At 33.0% G+C, this 17881-nt stretch overlaps 1 protein-coding gene across 2 annotated transcripts in view; it reads left to right on the top strand.

Moving 5' to 3' along the window:
• Positions 1–17881, top strand: part of CDH12 (cadherin 12) — a 382411-nt gene that overhangs the window by 334034 nt on the left and 30496 nt on the right. For both annotated transcript variants that reach the window (XM_044657897.1, XM_044657896.1), the window contains one exon: positions 6889–7025. In XM_044657897.1, the coding sequence (XP_044513832.1) occupies positions 6889–7025 (137 nt within the window). The remainder of the gene's footprint in view (positions 1–6888; positions 7026–17881) is intronic.

Raw genomic sequence — 17881 nt, 5'->3', positions numbered from 1 at the left:
ATCTTTATCATAACTGTAACATATTGAATTGAATAATTCTACAGACTTATGAAACCAGTGCTTTTTTCCCCAGAGAATTATTTGAAGATCAGAATCTATTAGTGTTATATTTGTTATACTTTGACGACACACTAGAAATATGCTGTAATGACCTTATGTCAACAACACAATAGCCTTAAATATTAATGTAGTACTCCCATAGAGTTCCATGTAGCTCCTTCTCCCTAGAGTAGCTGAGCCCTTCAGTTTTCTCTGGGTCTATGTTTTATCTAAAATTTTAAGCATTTCCTAAATACTTGAGGCACTGCTAGATTATCATACAGATATAAAGGAAAATATATGAGAGAGAAATTGTGCTTAGAAAACCTAAAAATTAGTAAAATACATGGTTGACATAGATCTCTTCACTCCCTAGCTTGAGATGTTTCTTTATATCATAAAGTTCTCTGGCCTGAGAATATGGAAACTTCAACAGTAGTTCTCTCATCTCCTCCTTTCCTGGATCCTATTTAAGCCCCAGTACTACTCAAGTACCCACATACTCTGATAGGATACAGTGGAGATAGGAATGTATACTATAGATGAGGTGGAAGTACTTCGATATAAACTTAATGGCCATAGGTTCCCTTCTGTTCTTCCCCAACTTGGGGGTCTAGTCTTTTATAGCTAATATTCAAAATTAAATGAAAATCAGTTCATAAACTTGTTGAGACAAAACCCATTATAGAAGTACAGACAGCAATTAAACAAGTTTTAAAAAGAAGAAACTCTCAGTTCTCCAAAAAGAAATGAGACAGGGGAAAGGAATGTTTCTAGGAGTGGAATAGAGAAATAACAAAATTCTCTCCAGGTATATAACCCTTAAAGATTAGTGGGATAGGCTACAATTGGTCATGAATGATTTTCAGCCTGAAGTAGCAGCATTCTTCTCTTGGAATTTGACTGGGTTCTGACACTGGCCCTTAGCTTCACTTCCAGCATCCTTTCCTCTTCTTTCCTTTCCCATCTTGGTATCTCTCTAGTCTCACCTTCCTCATTCCCTCCTTCCTATTGGAAAAACAGTTCCCATCAGTGAACTCACCAAAAAGGGATGACATTGTTCTTATGAGTTGCCTGGTACTCATATTAATCAACCAAAAATATCTAAATTGACATTTTTTTGCATTTTGAGATAAGGATTAAAAGGGTTTAAAACATGTAGGGAGAACATTTGACAATAAAGTTAAGTTGAAGACAGTAAATTTATTTTTCCATGTTCTTTAACCTTTTGATAAAATATGCATACAATCAGTAAGTAGTTGAGCTATTTCTTCTCTAGCCATAATCATTTGAATACCATCTAAATCTAACCACCATTTACCTGTTTCAGTCATGCCAAATGTAACATTGCTATTGCCATTAGGAACTAAGAATGACCTATTATTAAATGCATTAATATTATCTGAAATAAATAAGATGTTCTGTGCTGCAATCAATCTATTAATCATTCATTTTCATTACTTAAAGTGATATGATTTACAAAGAACGTAGTTTTGGAGGGAAAAACAAATTATAACTAAGAATGTAATGCTTTTCACTAAAAAGCTGAGAATTAATTCTAGTTTTAAAAAAATTCATGCATGCAATTATAATACTAACATGACATTTATATGATGCTTTACTTACATTACATTTTAGTCTTATGATATCCCACTGTTGTTGCTAACTGAAGTGAATCCTTATTAATTAATTTCATAATTATTCACCTACAAAATGGGGCAAAATTTTGCCTTTTGTTCTTATTTTAAAGGGGCAGATTGGTAAACAAATAAAAAGTTACCATGATTCTAGAGAAGAATGATTGCACGATGAAAACAAAAACACTATGATCCAGGATATTAGAAATCTCCATTGACATAAAACCACGATCAATTATAATGAGAACCCAACATTAAATACCACTTTAATTAAATTAAATGTTCAAATCATTTTTATAGTCCAGCCAGACTGTTCTTATTATTCTTCATTTACAACATATTTTCTCTGATCTTCTTGGCATTCACTGGCTATCCCTAATGCCTTGAGTAAACTCTTTCCTTACAATGAACTCTTACAATTTCTCTTAACTATTATCAAATGTCATCTTCCAAATGAGGACTCTTGGATAGTAGAGCCTTCCCCTCCTCTTCTCCTAAAAGGATTTTCTATCTATATATTTGCATATTTCTCTCCCCTTACAGAATGTAAGTACATTGAGGGCATGTTTTTTTTTTTTTAATATCCTCAGCATATTGCACAGTATATAGCAAGTACCTAACTATATTTAAATTCTTGTATGTTGATTATTTGATTCATTAAAGCACAGGTTCTATTTGAAAATTCTTTTTTTTTAATCTTTACCTTTTGTCTTAGAAACAATATTAAATATAGGTTGCAGGGCACAAATGCAGTTAGGGTCAGACAGTCGGTGGTAAGTGATTCACCTAGGTGGAAGTGTTCACCCAGCTTCCCCATGGCAGTTCTAACTCTTACATATATGAAGCCACTAAAACTATATCAGTTAAAACATACTTTATAGTTGATAATTATTCTCATATACTTCTTGCGTTTGTCTTGGCAGGGAGAGTCCCAAGTATTTTATGCTATTTGCAACTATTTTAAATGGAAATTTTTTTCTGTCTTTTCCCACTAAGTTTTGTTTGTAATATATAGGAATGCTGATGATATATTTGAGTCTATTTATATCCTGAAACTCTGTTAAACCTGTTAATTGAATCAACTAGATTTTTAGATGATTCTTTCATGTTCTCTAAGCATATCATCGTATCTTCTACAAAGAGTGACAGTTTTGTTTCTTCATTGCCTATTCCTTATTTCCTCATTGCCTTTGTCAACTTTTCTAATATAAAATGAATACTAAAGCGGATAATGGACATTTGTGTTTAACTTTTGATTTTACTGAGAAGGCTCCTAGCTTATCCCCCACCCCTTACAGATGTTTGAGCTTCATTTTATTTAGATATAACTCATTATTTTAAGAAAAAGCTCCATTTATTCCTCTGCTTTCAAATGCTTTTTTTCCCCAAACCCTTACCTTCCATCTTGGAGTCAATACTGTGTATTGGCTCCAAGGCAGAAGAGTGGTAAGGGCTAGGCAATGGGGGTTAAGTGACTTGCCTAGGGTTACACAGCTAGGCTAGTCTGAGGCTAGATTTGAACCCAGGACCTCCCATCTCTAGGCCTGGCTCTCAATCCACTGAGCCATCCAGCTGCCCCTTAAGCGCTTTTAATAGAAATAGGTATCTTTCAAAAGCTTTTTCTGAATCTATTAATGTAATCATATGTTTTTGTTATTAATATGATCAATTATGCTTACAGTTTTTCTAATATTGAGTGAGCCCTTCATTCCTGGTATGAATCCCACCTGTTCATAATGTATGATCTATGTGGCATATTGCTGTAGTCTTCCTGCCAGTATTTTATTAAACATTTTTACAATAATATTAATTAGGTAAATTGATCTTAGTTTTTTTCTCTGTTATTTTGCTCTCCCTGAAGTATCAACATAATTATAATTGTCTATTCTTAGTCTGGAAAATAAACTTGTAACCTCCAGAGGAAAACTTGGTACTTGTTCTCTGTACAAAGTTGGGAATAAAATCAGAGAATATTAGGGGTCAAAGGGATATCATGATCCCATTATCTCATTATAGATAAGAGAACTGAAAATCAAAGAAAAGTGACATTGTATGAGGCTTAGAGCATAAATGTGGCAGAATTGAACTTAGCTCTTAAATTCCCTAAACTCTTAGTCTAAGAATTCCTACTCTTCAATTTTGTTTCTCTCTTCTTGATAAAAACAGACCTCATAAGAAAGTAGAATCCAAGGTAAGTTTTAAAAAGGAAGTAAGAAATCCTAGATGTGTGATGAGGAAGAAGTATATTGTAGCCATGCAGAGGCAGGGAGAGAGTCCCTGTAGAGGCAGAGGGATAACTGATAGAGGGTCACATGTGAGTAATATATTTGAATAACATGAATGAAACATATACCAAAAGTAAATAATGTGTAATAAGACCAGAAAGTAGAAAGGGGGTCAGATTAGGAAAAGCTTTAATTTTAAATAGAAATTATTAATTGTAAATCTATGACCCACCTGCTTACAACATAAAATATGAGAATCTAGGTAGACCCGTAATAGTAAATTCCTAGTTAATTCCTCATGCCATAGAGGTGGCAGCCTATGCCAGTGAACAGTAAACCTTCGCATGTCCTAGCAAGTTACAAATGTAGACTTTGATTTGGGGTCTAGTGAATGATTATATATCTGTTAGCCAAGGACAACCCTAGCTAAATTCAAAGGGACTTGTCACTATATTGATTACAGGCTAATAGTTGTTTTATTTATTTTAATTTTGTTTTGCCCTATTAATTCACAAAGACTTTTAACAAGACTAATTATCTGTATTAGTATGGCAGCTATCTATAGCAATAAATCCATGAATCCTTGAAAAATGGAAAAAGTTTATATGTACATGAATATAAAAGAAGACTTTATTTAATAAATCATAGTCTACTATGACATAATCTTGTTGAAACAAATGAAAGGACAGAGATTCCTGCCTGTGTTCAGAGAGTATGAATCTATGTCAAAGATTGTTGTCAGCTATGCCACAGCTGGATGTTTAACACAAGTATCTGTAAGAGGAAGGCTTCTTCCCACTCCTACAAATAAGAGAAGAAACTTTGTGTGGGAACTGTTGCACTGAGGCCCAAAGGAAACATGGTTAATATGGTGCTGGCAACCAGGATGGGCAATTCTTTTAGCATTTTATCTCCCAGATATGGGCTCTTTTCCTGCTTTTAGAAGTCCAGAAAAATCTCTCTTGCCTAGAAAATCCAAATCTCTGGTAACTGGGGAGCAGTTTTCCCTCTTTCAGCTGGTTATATGCTTTGTATGCTTTATTGAAAAGAATTGTTGGGAAGCAACAGTTTGGGGGGGAAATCCTTTCCTTATCAAGCGTGGGAAATGCACAAAGGGAGAAATAATTTCTTTGCATTATTTAGGGTTCTTGGATTTTTTAACATGCTTAAATTTAAAACAAAACAAAACAAAATAAAAATCTCAGTAGGATTATCAATACTTTTTTTCTCATAACTTTTTACAAAATAGGCATAGAATGGTGTCAAAAAGCTGCTGTTACTCGGAAGTCACAGCATATAATAATGACAAAGATGAAATTCTCTTTTTTTAATTTTTATTTTTTAGAAAAATTCTCTATGGTTACATAATTCATGTTCTTACTCTCCCCTTCACCCTCCATTCCTATAGCCGACGCACAATTCCACTGGTTTTTACGTGTGTCATCGATCAAGACCTATTTTCATATTATTGATAGTTGCACTGGAGTGGCCATTTAGAGGATACATCCCAAATCATGTCTACATCAACCCATGTGTTCAAGCAGTTGTTTTTCTTCTGTGTGAAATTCTCTTTGTACAGGGAAGAGCTTTGGGTTTAGGGAGACCTGAGTTCAAATCCAAAACTACCTCTGTTATCTTGGATAAGTCCATTCACCTTAACATAGGTGGAGGTTGGACTTGGTAGCTGGCCTCTAAAGTGCTTTTTTGTTTCTAATCCATAATCTTATGGGATTTGGAAATCATTTTCTGGTAAAATATTTATAAAGTTCAATCTCCTAATACATTATTTAAAATACCCAATTATTTTAGCTTTATCATTGTAATATTATTCATAAGGTCAGACCTTTAAAGATAGATGGGAATACAGAGATGCTCTAGTCTAACCCAATAATTTTTTAATTTAATTTTTAATTTTTATTATATGTCTAAACAATTTTTAGTAGTTGTTTTCTGACAGTTTGCAATCCATGTTTTCTTCCTCATTTCCCCTTCACCAAGATGGCAGATAATATGATATAGATTGTGCATGTGCTATCATACAGTACATATTTCCATGTTCATTATGTTGTGAAAGAAGACACATATTGCTTACATTAGAGAAAAAATCGTGGAGAACTTAAAGTGAAGAATGGTATGGTTCAGTCTGTAATCAGACTCGATCAGTTCCTTCTGTGGCAAAGGATACCTTTTTTTGTCACAACTCTATAATTTAATAGCTGAGGAAACTAAGACCCAAAGAGATTATGTAATTTTCTAAATTCACACAGATGAATAACAGAGCCAAGTTTCAAACAGAAATCTGTTAAATATAAATCTAATACCCACTGGATAACAACATGCACCTCCTCCAATTTCCATTGTTTCATTCAATCGTTACTTCATTGTCAAAATATTGCATAGTGCTGCCCAAAGTTGTTATACATGGTGATGTAAAAAAGTGAATGGGCATTATGAGGATAAGAAAAAATGCATTCAAGGGATTTTCTCAAGATCATACAACTATTGGCAAAAACTCTTCTGCTTTAGTTTTTTTCAAATGTGAATCTATTTTCTGGTACAATAAAAGTAACCTTGGGCTTCTGCTCTTATTTATATTTCTCTTTTTTTTTCATGATCCTAGAGGCCACTATTCTCCCACTTCAACTCCCAACTCCTTTTAAAGAGTCTTTCATGACTTCTGAAGTTTTAATCTGCATTCAGGTATGGTAAGCCATGGTCAGCGTGGGACTCTGTAGCCTCTACTGAGCTTTCATGGTGTCAAGGCCCTAAAATAATATGAACAGCAGGAGTACTAAATCTTTCATTATTCCCCATTTCCCCTTGAGCATACTGACTTTGCAATAAAGAAACTGTCATTTACACTCTTCTTTATTGCAAAGCAGGTAATGGCTGCAAGGAGAAAAATAAGGAACTATGTCAAGCCAACCTGACTCCCAGTATGATAAATGAATAATCATCCTATATTTGCATCTTTTTTTCATATGTAGGTACTTCATAGATCGGAAGAATGATGGAGACAGCTACTTTACAATAGATGGAACTGAAGGAACCATTGCTACTAATGAATTACTGGACAGAGAAAGCACTCCACAGTATAATTTCTCTATAATTGCAAGCAAAATTAGTAAGTACATGGATGGAATCAATATTATTTACTGAGTGGTTATTTGGATTCGGTATCTGTAAATTGACACATTATAAGCCATTTTACATTTTCTCAAATGATGCTTGAGTGTTTCCTTAGGCACGGATACCATTTTCCTATACAGCATGAATTCACAATAACAGTGATAGCTGCCCAAGATCATGCTTCTGTCTTAGCACAGATAAAATCTAGGTGACATCATATGAGGTGACCGTTCACTACCAGACTGTGTCTTAAAAAGTCAAGATATCCCCAGATGCTGGAATTCATCATTGACTTCTGTGTCTAGACCAGGGAAGCTATAGAAAGGTTGAAATGAAGTTTCCCAAACTAGCCTGGCTCAATTCCTCATTTAAGAGATTGCTTAGGAGGAGGACATGAATTTGAAAACTCCCCCGAAGTGCTTGTTACTGTTAATTCATGCAAAAGTATTTTGAGAAAATTGACCCCTCCAAGAAGTCCTCTAAGATTTTTGGGTCCCTATTTCTTTCCTTCTTTTCTAATGACTCCTAAATTCTGTAAGTCAGCTAATCCCATAAACAAAATGTCCTTTGATTGCCATAAAATAGAGTGATTGCTATTAAGATAAGTCTATTCCAATCAGGACCCATAACCAAAGTTGGCATAAAACACCCCTGAAATACAGAAATTATGTTATACATACTACGGCCTTTGTGTTTATTGCACTGCCAGTTTGGACACTGTTACACTGAACAGACTGGCTGACTCTCGACATGGGTATTAGGTCATATCCTGGGATTAAGGTCTTCCCTGAAAAAGACTTCCTGACATCTTTAATTAGATTGTCTCTTGGCTATATTGTGATGAAATGATGGAAAAGTACTGTATTCAGTCGGATTTTCTCTTTTTTTGTGCAGGACAGAAGGAGTTAGGTTACCTTGCTCAGAGAGCAAAATGTATTTCACTTGGAATAACCAGGAAAAGGGTTAGAGGAGGAAAAATGATATACTTACTTTTCCTTATGACCAGAACAGGAGAAGAAACAGTGATTAGATGTTCAAAAAAGCCTTGATCAATTTGTCAAGTGCTGACCAGTATGGCTCATTTTTTCCCTTGTATCACAACTGTATTTCCTTAGAGCACAAAAGTTAAGATGAGGAGGCACACACACAAACATGTGTTTCATAAAGATGTGGTGATATGTAAGTATGTATGTGTATATGCATATATATATATACACATGTATATTACATAAAGTGGAAATAGGTAGTTTTAAAAATTTTATTTACTGCCACTTTGTCTAGATAACAAGCATACAATGAATCTGGAAAAGCCTAACATTTGGGATGGAAAGAGATTAAAAGTAAGCTTTATTTATACTCTAATGACAATAAATTTCATTGATGAAAATGGCCAATAGAGTAGGAATCTATCATAGTAATGAATAACTGTGAAATGAAGTAGTCTGGTTTGGGCAGAACAAGAAAAAAGAATAACAGAATTGGGTCCAAGTAAAGTACTTTGCAGTTTTAACTAGCATATATTATGGTCCTAACCCTTCTATAAAAACTCTCAAGAAAAATAAAATGGTAGCATGACTCTTATTATTTCTAATTAATTAAAAAGGCAGTCATTAATCAGTATTGCTGATATTACATAGGAAAATAATTTTATTGGTCTGATGATGATTTCATTACAAACTGTCTTCCTGTTTGTGAAATGCCTTTATTTTTATGATACTAATCTTGAGAATTGACAAAATGGACAGCAATAGTAAAATTGTCATTCACTTCTCCTATATTATTTAGTAAATTAAAATTTTTAACTTTTAATGCAATTACGAGAAATTTTTTTATTTTAAAAATAAAAAAACCTTTGTGGAATTTAAATTTAGTTTCTTTTTTAGGCTGTGTTTAAAAGCACAAGATAAATGTCAACTCTGTTCATCTTGATTGTGCTTGACACATAAATAATCTTTTACTAAGTATTTTTGTTTTAAAGATGGAAAAAAATAAAAGGAATGACTTTGTTGACATTTGGTTTATCCTGTGTATTTAGGAAAAAAACCTTAATATGGATCCTATTCAAGTATCAATGGAAGAAACTGGGGAGAAGAAAAGATTTGGAGACATATACGGATAATTGTTATCTCTCTTCAAATATCTTAAATCTTGTTATGTGCAAGAGTTATTATTTTCATGTTACTTGGTAGTGGAGGGCAGATATCCACTGGGAAGTTATAGAGAAGCAGATTCCTGTTATATGTAAGCAAAATTTTAAAAACTATAATTCTGTATAAGGGAAATGGGTTGCTTTTATAGGTAAGTCCCCCATTGCTGGAGGTATTCAGTTCAGATTGAATAACTACATATTACTGATGGCTTTGGAAAATGTTGCTGAAGATTGTGTTGGACTAAATTACCTCTGGTGTCCTTGTATTCTGTGAAAACCTTTAAATCCATGGGCCAATCTGTTTAAACTCATTAAGATTTCAGATTTTTTACTAAGGAATCAAAATTGCAAAGTCAGGTTCAAATGAAGTAATGGCATTTGACAGATTGCACAGCATCAGTGAATAAAAAGATGAAATCTTAAGTATAATTTGGATTTTAAAGATTAATGGCATAAATATCACATGTGAAAATGGTATTTTTCCCTTCACTTAAACAAATGGAGTTTGCAAGAACCCCTGCCATCCATGTATGGATTAGACAACCAGCCTTCTGAGGACTCTTACACCTCTAAGATTTTTTCTGACTATACCTTATTGGATATCCATATCAATTTTAGAGAATTGGGTGATTTTCATCAGGATGGACCTAAATGAGTTTAGATTCAAAGGCCTGCATACAGATGCTAACTCTATTCAACTTAATTTCATGAACCTGGCCAAGTCACTTAACTTCTGGGTCTGAGTTGTATAATCTACAAATGAAACATTTAAACAAGAAAATTTTTGACTCTTTCAGATAAAATTCTGGTTCTATGAATCTAAACACAATTTCCAGAGAAATTTTAGGTTTAGAAGAGAAGTTATTATTTCAGAAGGGCAAACATTTTCTTGAATTTTTATTGGTAGAAAGAAAAGGATTAGCATTGTTAAAGGAATCTGGTAAATTTGATTAATATTGAAACTATCTATGCTAGAAAATTGAGTTGCAGAATATATTTGTCTGTCAACAAATTCCATCCATCATGACCACTTATCTCTTGAAATATCTGAATAATTCATGGAAAAGTATTGCTTAGATTAACTTAGTAGAGCAATTGCCTCTATTCATTTCACTTTGCATGCAGAGTGCAAAAGTTCTTTTATATTATTTTGGAATGCGAGAAACATAATCATCCAAATATATTTGGTACAATACAAGAAATATTTTTAAATGGCTTTGGGAGGGGAGAGGAAAGAGGAGGGGGGAGGATCATGAATCATGTAACCATGGAAAAATATTCTAAATAAAAAAGCAAAAAAACAAAAACGAACAAAAAAGAAATACTTTTAAAGTACCTACTTTTAGGCACCTGGACTATGGTAGTTATTATTAGGAGAAAGAATGATGATTTAATTTATTTCAATCAACAAAAATAGGTTTTCTTCCTATACTATCCTCTCAAATTTGAAAACCCTTGTACAAACCCTTGTAATAAATTAGCATAGTGAAGGAAAATAAATTTCCATATTAAACATACATGTGTATATTATATATTACTTACATTACATCAAACTCAGTCTTTATCCTGGCTCCCTCACCTCATCACCTTTTTGTTAGGAGAAGTATAGCATGTGTAATCATGGTTGGTGGTATAGTGGTTAGAATGCCAACCCTGGAGTCAGGAAAACCTGAGTTCCCATCTGAACTCAGAAATTTGCTAGCTGTGTAAGCATGGGTAAGTCACTTATCCTCTATTTGCCTCAGTTTCCTTATTTTTATTTTATTTTATTTTATTTTTAAATCCTTACCTTCTGTCTTGTAGTCAATTAACTACAAGGCAGAAGAGTGGTAAGGGATAGGCAATGGGGGGGTTAAGTGACTTGCCCAGGGTCACACAGCTAGGAAGTGTCTGAGGCCAGATTTGAACCTAGGACCTCCCATCTCTAGGCCTGGTTTTCAATCCACTGAACCACCCAGCTGCCCCCAGTTACCTTATTTTTAAAATGGAGATAATAACATATACTTCAGAAGGTTGTTTTGAAAATCAAATCAGATAATAATTGTAAAGTACTTAGCATAGTAGTTGGCACATAGTAAGTACTATGTTATTATTATTAACTTCAGAATCATGGCTGATCACTGTGTTGATTTGAGTTCAAAAATTATTCAAAACAGTGTCTTTACAATGGTGTTGTAATAGCATTATGCATTGCACTTACTTCACTCTGCATTAATTCATACAAATATTTCCAATTTTCTCTGAAATTATTATATCCTTCAGTATTTCTTATTACCCAATATTATTCCATTAAGTTAATATACCATTATCCTTTATTTTGCATTTTAATTGATAAACATAGCCTTAGTTTTGAGGTTTTTTGCTACCGCAAAATAGGCAATATAATTTTACATATCTATAATAGCCTTTTTCTCTTTCCTTGACTACATAGAAAGATTGTTAAAAGATGGAAGCTCATAAGTGAACAAAGATAATGTAGCTTAAATCATCAAACAATTTGTTTTGAAATAATGTAGCTAAATTATCTATATGGGATAATGATAGCTGATATTTTAATAGTCCAAACAATATTGGGTTTCATTCACTTGAATCTTAAGCATCTATGAATATCAGCATATTGGGCAGCCTGGAGCATTGAATACAGTACTGATCTGGGGATTAGAAAAATGTCGACTATAATCCCGAAACTCTTAATTCCTAGCTATGTGACTACTGGCAATTCTCTCATCTGAGTCTCATGTTCTCCCTTTTTTTAGTTTTTAGAAATATCATTGAATCTTTTCAAATCCTAGTCAATGATGCTTTATGAAATGTTAATAATCTTTATCTCTCTCCTGATCATATCATTTCAATTTTATGAATAGAATACTGGTTTGTTGGTTTATTGTTTACAATTCCTATTTGATATAAAGCAGAATCATTCATTAGTTGTCTAGTTAATAAATATCCCAGTAATATAAGCAGATATTGACAAACATTGAACTGCTCACCAGAGTTTATAGAATAAAATCAAGTTGGATAATATACTTAATGGCTTTGCAAACCTTAAAATGTTATGTAAATTTGTCACTTATTACAAAATCATGAATATAGCTATATTTTATGATTCTTGAAACATGAAATCAATATACTAAAATTGGACAAACCATCTCTTAGACACCGCTGAATTTGTTATTTAATTTATATATATATATGTAGTATCTTTAGTAGTATGATATTTCTATTTTATAATGCTATAAGATTCTCATATATGACTTTCTGTAAATCCTCCACAGAGCACCCTCATAATGTGTAGGAATACTTTTTCTCCTTTTAATATCCAAAATGTCAGTGTAAAATTCAAATTTTCCATATTTTGTTTCTCATTTTTAATGTATGACTGGGCCACTTCATCTGGTCATGCATATTATTGGTGATTTGTTGCATAGAATCAAAGAATTAGAGAAACTAAAACATAAAAGATACTATAGATGCCATTTAGTCCAACTATAACCCCAATAAGAAATCTTTCAACATTATGTACAATATTTGATCATCCAAACTTTCCAGTGAGAATTGAATATAATCTTCCTATTCACCATTTTAGTCAGGAATATATAAAATAGCCACTACTAATGATGATAAGTTGAGATCTTAAATATATTTGCTCAGAAAACTAGTCTTTATTAAGCACCAAGGATGCAAGGAAAATGCCAAAACAGTCCTGCTACTTTTACTTATTATTAAGTAACAATATTACAGATATTTATATATTAAAGAAATGTGTGAATAATAAAACATTTCACAATCTATATATAAACCCAGGTCATACTGTCCTGCTAATACTCTTAATATCTGTAAGGCAGGATAAACACATGAATGAAGAAAATATTGAATTCTTCTTGGAATAACTCAACTCTTGACTACAATCTGTCGTTGATCCATTCAGGAACCTTTGCATCACATGAAGTAGTATCTTTGTTGCTCCTTACTACTCTTAAGCTAGTTAAATATTCTCCTCTTTAATACTCAAAGTGCCATGACACTTTATGAAATTAGTAATCTTTTAAATGGTATTGAAGAAGGTCTTACCTCTTATTTGGAAAAGTAGTTTCTTTTAGGCTCATTAACTATAAAATTCATGTCATAACAACCAACTGTCTGTTCTCCAGGATGTCGGGTTGACTACTCAGAACAAAGTCTATAGGAGATGATTTAGGTCAACCTTTGGCCAAGGTAAACCAACCTATTTAAATCTGTACTGACCAGGATTCTGTTCTTTCCAGCTAAATCTCAGCATCAGCAAAGCATCTTCAAACCTGTTTTTTCTTTTTTCTGCTATCCTTCATAAGCTAGTTTTGATAAAAAATAAAGTATAACAGCTTGGACAACAATAAGAGGACATCTCTAAGAAGCTTCATATCTCAAAATGTAGGTAATGGTCATGACCAAAAGCTAGACTAGACATTATTTGCTTGTTTCATTGAGCCAATCTTGAACTGGCTACCCAAGGCTTCTTGACTCTTATGACTTCTCTATTCAAAAAGCTCTGACAGAGATGCTTCTTAGACCTTTGATGAGTGTACCTCTTCTGCCATTCTTTAGTTCTCACAATTTCAGTCTTAGTTTCCTATTTTTAATCTTCTATAGCTTTTATTGATTTAAACTAGAATCTCCTAGTCAATGATTAACTTTTCTCTTAAAAGATAACAACTCACATTTTCCCTATGAAATCAACAGTTCATAAAGAAACAACCCCTCCAAAACCAACTACCCCAACTAATTATATAATTTTTTTCATTTTAAAAATACATATTTTTGTCTTAAAGCAAATATATGCAAATGAACTGAAGTACCAGAAAGCCTAAGGCTCTGTTTTCAAATTAGTTTTCTATCTCATTTTGTGTAATTGAAACTATTTTTCTTCATCTTCACATTTTTCTTGTTTTTAATAAAAATTTTTTCTCTATCCCATTTAAACTATCACACTGTTTACATACAAAGAAGTTACCATCCTACATATTTAACAAGGTGATTTTCAGTTTTATAATTAAACTATAATTCACTTTCTATTTCAAATTTCTTATATCCCATCTGAAAGTTTTTTCTTTACACATATACATTAGTAGTTTTTATTAAATCAAATTACTTTTTTGCATTCCTCTGTGATCAAAAGGGCAATAAATGACAACAGCAATAACTTATATCCTATATTAATTAATTCAACTCTTCCTTTACCCCAGAGTTAGTTTTTTTCATTCCCTTTGCAATAGTAAACTTAATGTTAAGTAGTATTGGGCTAAAGTATTCCTGTGGTACTCAACTACAGGCTGCTTTCCAAGTTGACATTGAACCATTGTTTACTATTTGGTCCTGGAACAAGTTATTTTTGATTGATAACTAGTTCTTTAAACCACATATATACACAATTTTCTATCCCACATTTTTCCATTTGGCAAAAAAAATCTTGAGAATTTTTATCAAAATTTTTGTCTAAATGTAGGTAAATACTATATTATTCTCTTCCTTTCTTCCCCCAGCCAATTCACTATTCTGCTAACCCTGTCAAAAATGAAATGAGGGCAGGCTGGCATGATTTATTCTCACTGAAACTATGCCAGCATTTTGTGGTCACAACTTCCTTTTGTAGATGTTCACAAGACACTCCTTTAACAATCTCACAATTAAGGGGGTGTGTGTGTGTGTGTGTGTGTGTGTGTGTGTGTGTGTGTGTGAGAGAGAGAGAGAGAGAGAGAGAGAGAGAGAGATTTTAACACTCTCACCCTCCATCAACTGTTTCTTTTTTCATTCTTGGATCAGCTGCAATACTGATACCTTGAGTCATATTATTGAATGAGTCATAGCTACAAAGAATCAATCAGAAAGTATTGATATCAGCATTGCATTGTTTTCTGAACTTAATCCAGTTTGGTTCTTTCTTAACTCAAGAGACTAGCTAATTATCTAATTCTAATGTCTATTAAGGATACTCTTATATCCTTCCCTTTATCTCTATCCCTTTTCCCACTAGCTCCTTCTTTGCTGATGTCTCTATTGAGAGTTGAAAATCATTCTTGCTGGGAAAACACCTCCACAAACTCTGATCTCCTCTTGTCATTGTCAGCATATTGCCACTACCATCATTCTCCTTCCTTCCCTCCCTTCCTCTCTCTCTCCTTTACCTCCTCTTTATCCTTTCCTACTTAATAAACATATTATCCTTTAAAAGCCCTAGCTTATCTAACCATTCCTATTATTGTCTATATATCTCTTCCCCTTCTCAACTAAAATAATTGGAAAAGCTATCTATCCTTGGTGTCTCCATTTCCTCTTTTCTGACTCTCCTATAATCTGTCTTCTGACTTCATCAATCAAATGAAAATCTGCTGCAAGTTATCTTTATATTTTTAGTATTTTTTTTGTTATTTGAATCCCCAAGGTTATATTTAATTGCCAAATATAATGCCCTTTTATCATTCTTGATCCTTCTCTTCACCTCTATAGCCTTTGAGAGGGTTGAGATACTCTTCTGCCTAGGTTTTCAGGACAATATTCACTCCTAATATTCTTCCTAGTTGTTTGACCACTCTTTCCAAGTTTCTTCTGGTAAATCATCATCCAGGATATGACCAATAATAATGAGAGCCTCCCAACAAGGATCTGTCCTAGTTTCTCTTCTTCATTTCTCTATTCTGACTCACTTGATGATTCCATCAACTTTCATGGGTTCAATTATAATCTCACTGCATGGAATTCTGAGATCTACTTAAAGAACCCAAATCTCTCTTCTGAAATCTTGTTTCACATCAAAGATGAGGTTTTAGATGTCTTGAACTGAATCTCAACGTGATCTCAAACTCCTCATCTACCCTCACCCTCAAAGCTCTTTTTTCTTATATTTCCCATTAATTTTGGGAGGTATTCTCTTGCTCTTGGTTATCCAGAATCACATGCCATGTGTCATTATCATGTCAATGTGAACTCCTCACTGATATTCACCTGAAATACCCAATATTTTATGGAATCTTATAATTTTTCCTCTCACAACATCTCTTCTATGTTCCTTTATTTTTATTCACACAATCTCCAACTTGGTAAATGTTATCATTACCCCTCACTAGAAATATTGCACTAAACTTCTACTAGGTCTTCTGGCCTCAAGTTTCTTCTTATTCCAATTTATCCTCTAAACAAAAGTTAATTTTTTTCTAACCATTTCACCCAATGGTTAAATCAAAAGTATTTTGATTGAAATTTAAAGCTTTTTATAACCTGGGCTTTTTCTACTTTTCTGGTTTTCCTCCTCTTTTATTCCTTCCTAATCATTCTACAATCCAGTTTCACTTCACTATTTGCTGTTCCTTGCATATAACAGTATTATCTCATTGTCCTCATATCTGAAATATTCTGTCACCTCTATCTCTAAACATCCCAGGCTTTTTTCAGATCAAATCATACCACTTGCAGGTGCCCTTTTCTACATCTCCTGTCCTTCCTCAAGCCGTTACTAGTATCTTCTTCTGAGATTTCCTCAATCTAGCCTTTTAGATAGATGGTTAGACATCTACTATTTATAATATATGTAATATTTGCATATTACATATATTATATATATTGTCTATATATACATACAAAATAATTATTTACAGACTGTCTCTCTCATTATAGTATGAGCTCCTTGAAGTTGTGAACTATGGTATTTCCTCTGGGTTTAGGATGAAAACAACATAGAAAACCCCTTTATTTAGCTCTTCAAAGAGAGCCTGTGAACTGTCCTTTAATTTAGCTTCCATTTCTTAAAAATAGTTGGTAACTTATTTTTGTATTACTTTCACTTCCAAATGGGTTCTTCTCCCACCCCACTAACTGGCAAGTTATCTTCAAAATTCAAAGATAAAAAAGAAAGGGGAGGGCAGTTCAGCAAAACTGCCCCACATATTTAAAGAGTCTAATAATAGCTTTCCATATCTGAAAATAAGTGGAACTGCATTATATCTGCAGACATTAGTGTCACCATTGCAAGTGCAGAATATTTAATCATTTATTTACTCTGTTTTATTTATGCTTCCCATTTAATCACATTAGCTATGTATCTTGTTTTCTTATATCCTCTTATTATGGTGTGCATTAGTCCCATGCTTCTTTGAATTCTTCATATTTGTTTTATGCACAGTGTCCTGCATATACCACAAATTTTTAACCCTTTCCTAACCAAAGGACAGCTATTTGTTTCCTATTCTTTGCTAATGCTATAAGTGCTACTATTGATATTTATAGCTTCACCAACAATGTGGTAATGTCAGCTCTAACTACTTTATATTTTCCAGTGTTATTTATAATGAAAATATCAATATGCATGCTATTTATTCCTCTCAAACATTGTTAATTCATTGGATATTGGACAAAGATTACATATCAAATGCACCAATTTACATTTATGTATGTATGGTTTTTTAAAAAAAATTATCTTATATAGTAATCTTTTTCAACCACTCTGAACATTCAGTACAAAAATGTAAGATATTTATAGCACTGATGCTCATTTTGTACTTTTGTTCATTTGTTATGTTGCTGTGATCAAAATATTCATTACCAGGTAATCAATATTCTTAAGACCTTCTTCTCCAGTAACTGGGTTATTTTATAGAAAATAGATGGTCATTGAATCTGTACTAGAAAACTTATACTTTACTACCAAACTTTACAAAAATAAGGAATCCGAA

This window comes from Gracilinanus agilis, chromosome 1 (genome assembly GCF_016433145.1).
Source record: "Gracilinanus agilis isolate LMUSP501 chromosome 1, AgileGrace, whole genome shotgun sequence".
Lineage (NCBI taxonomy): Eukaryota > Metazoa > Chordata > Mammalia > Didelphimorphia > Didelphidae > Gracilinanus > Gracilinanus agilis.
The sequence above is the reverse complement of the archived record's forward strand: the minus strand, read 5'-3'. Positions and strand labels throughout refer to the sequence as shown.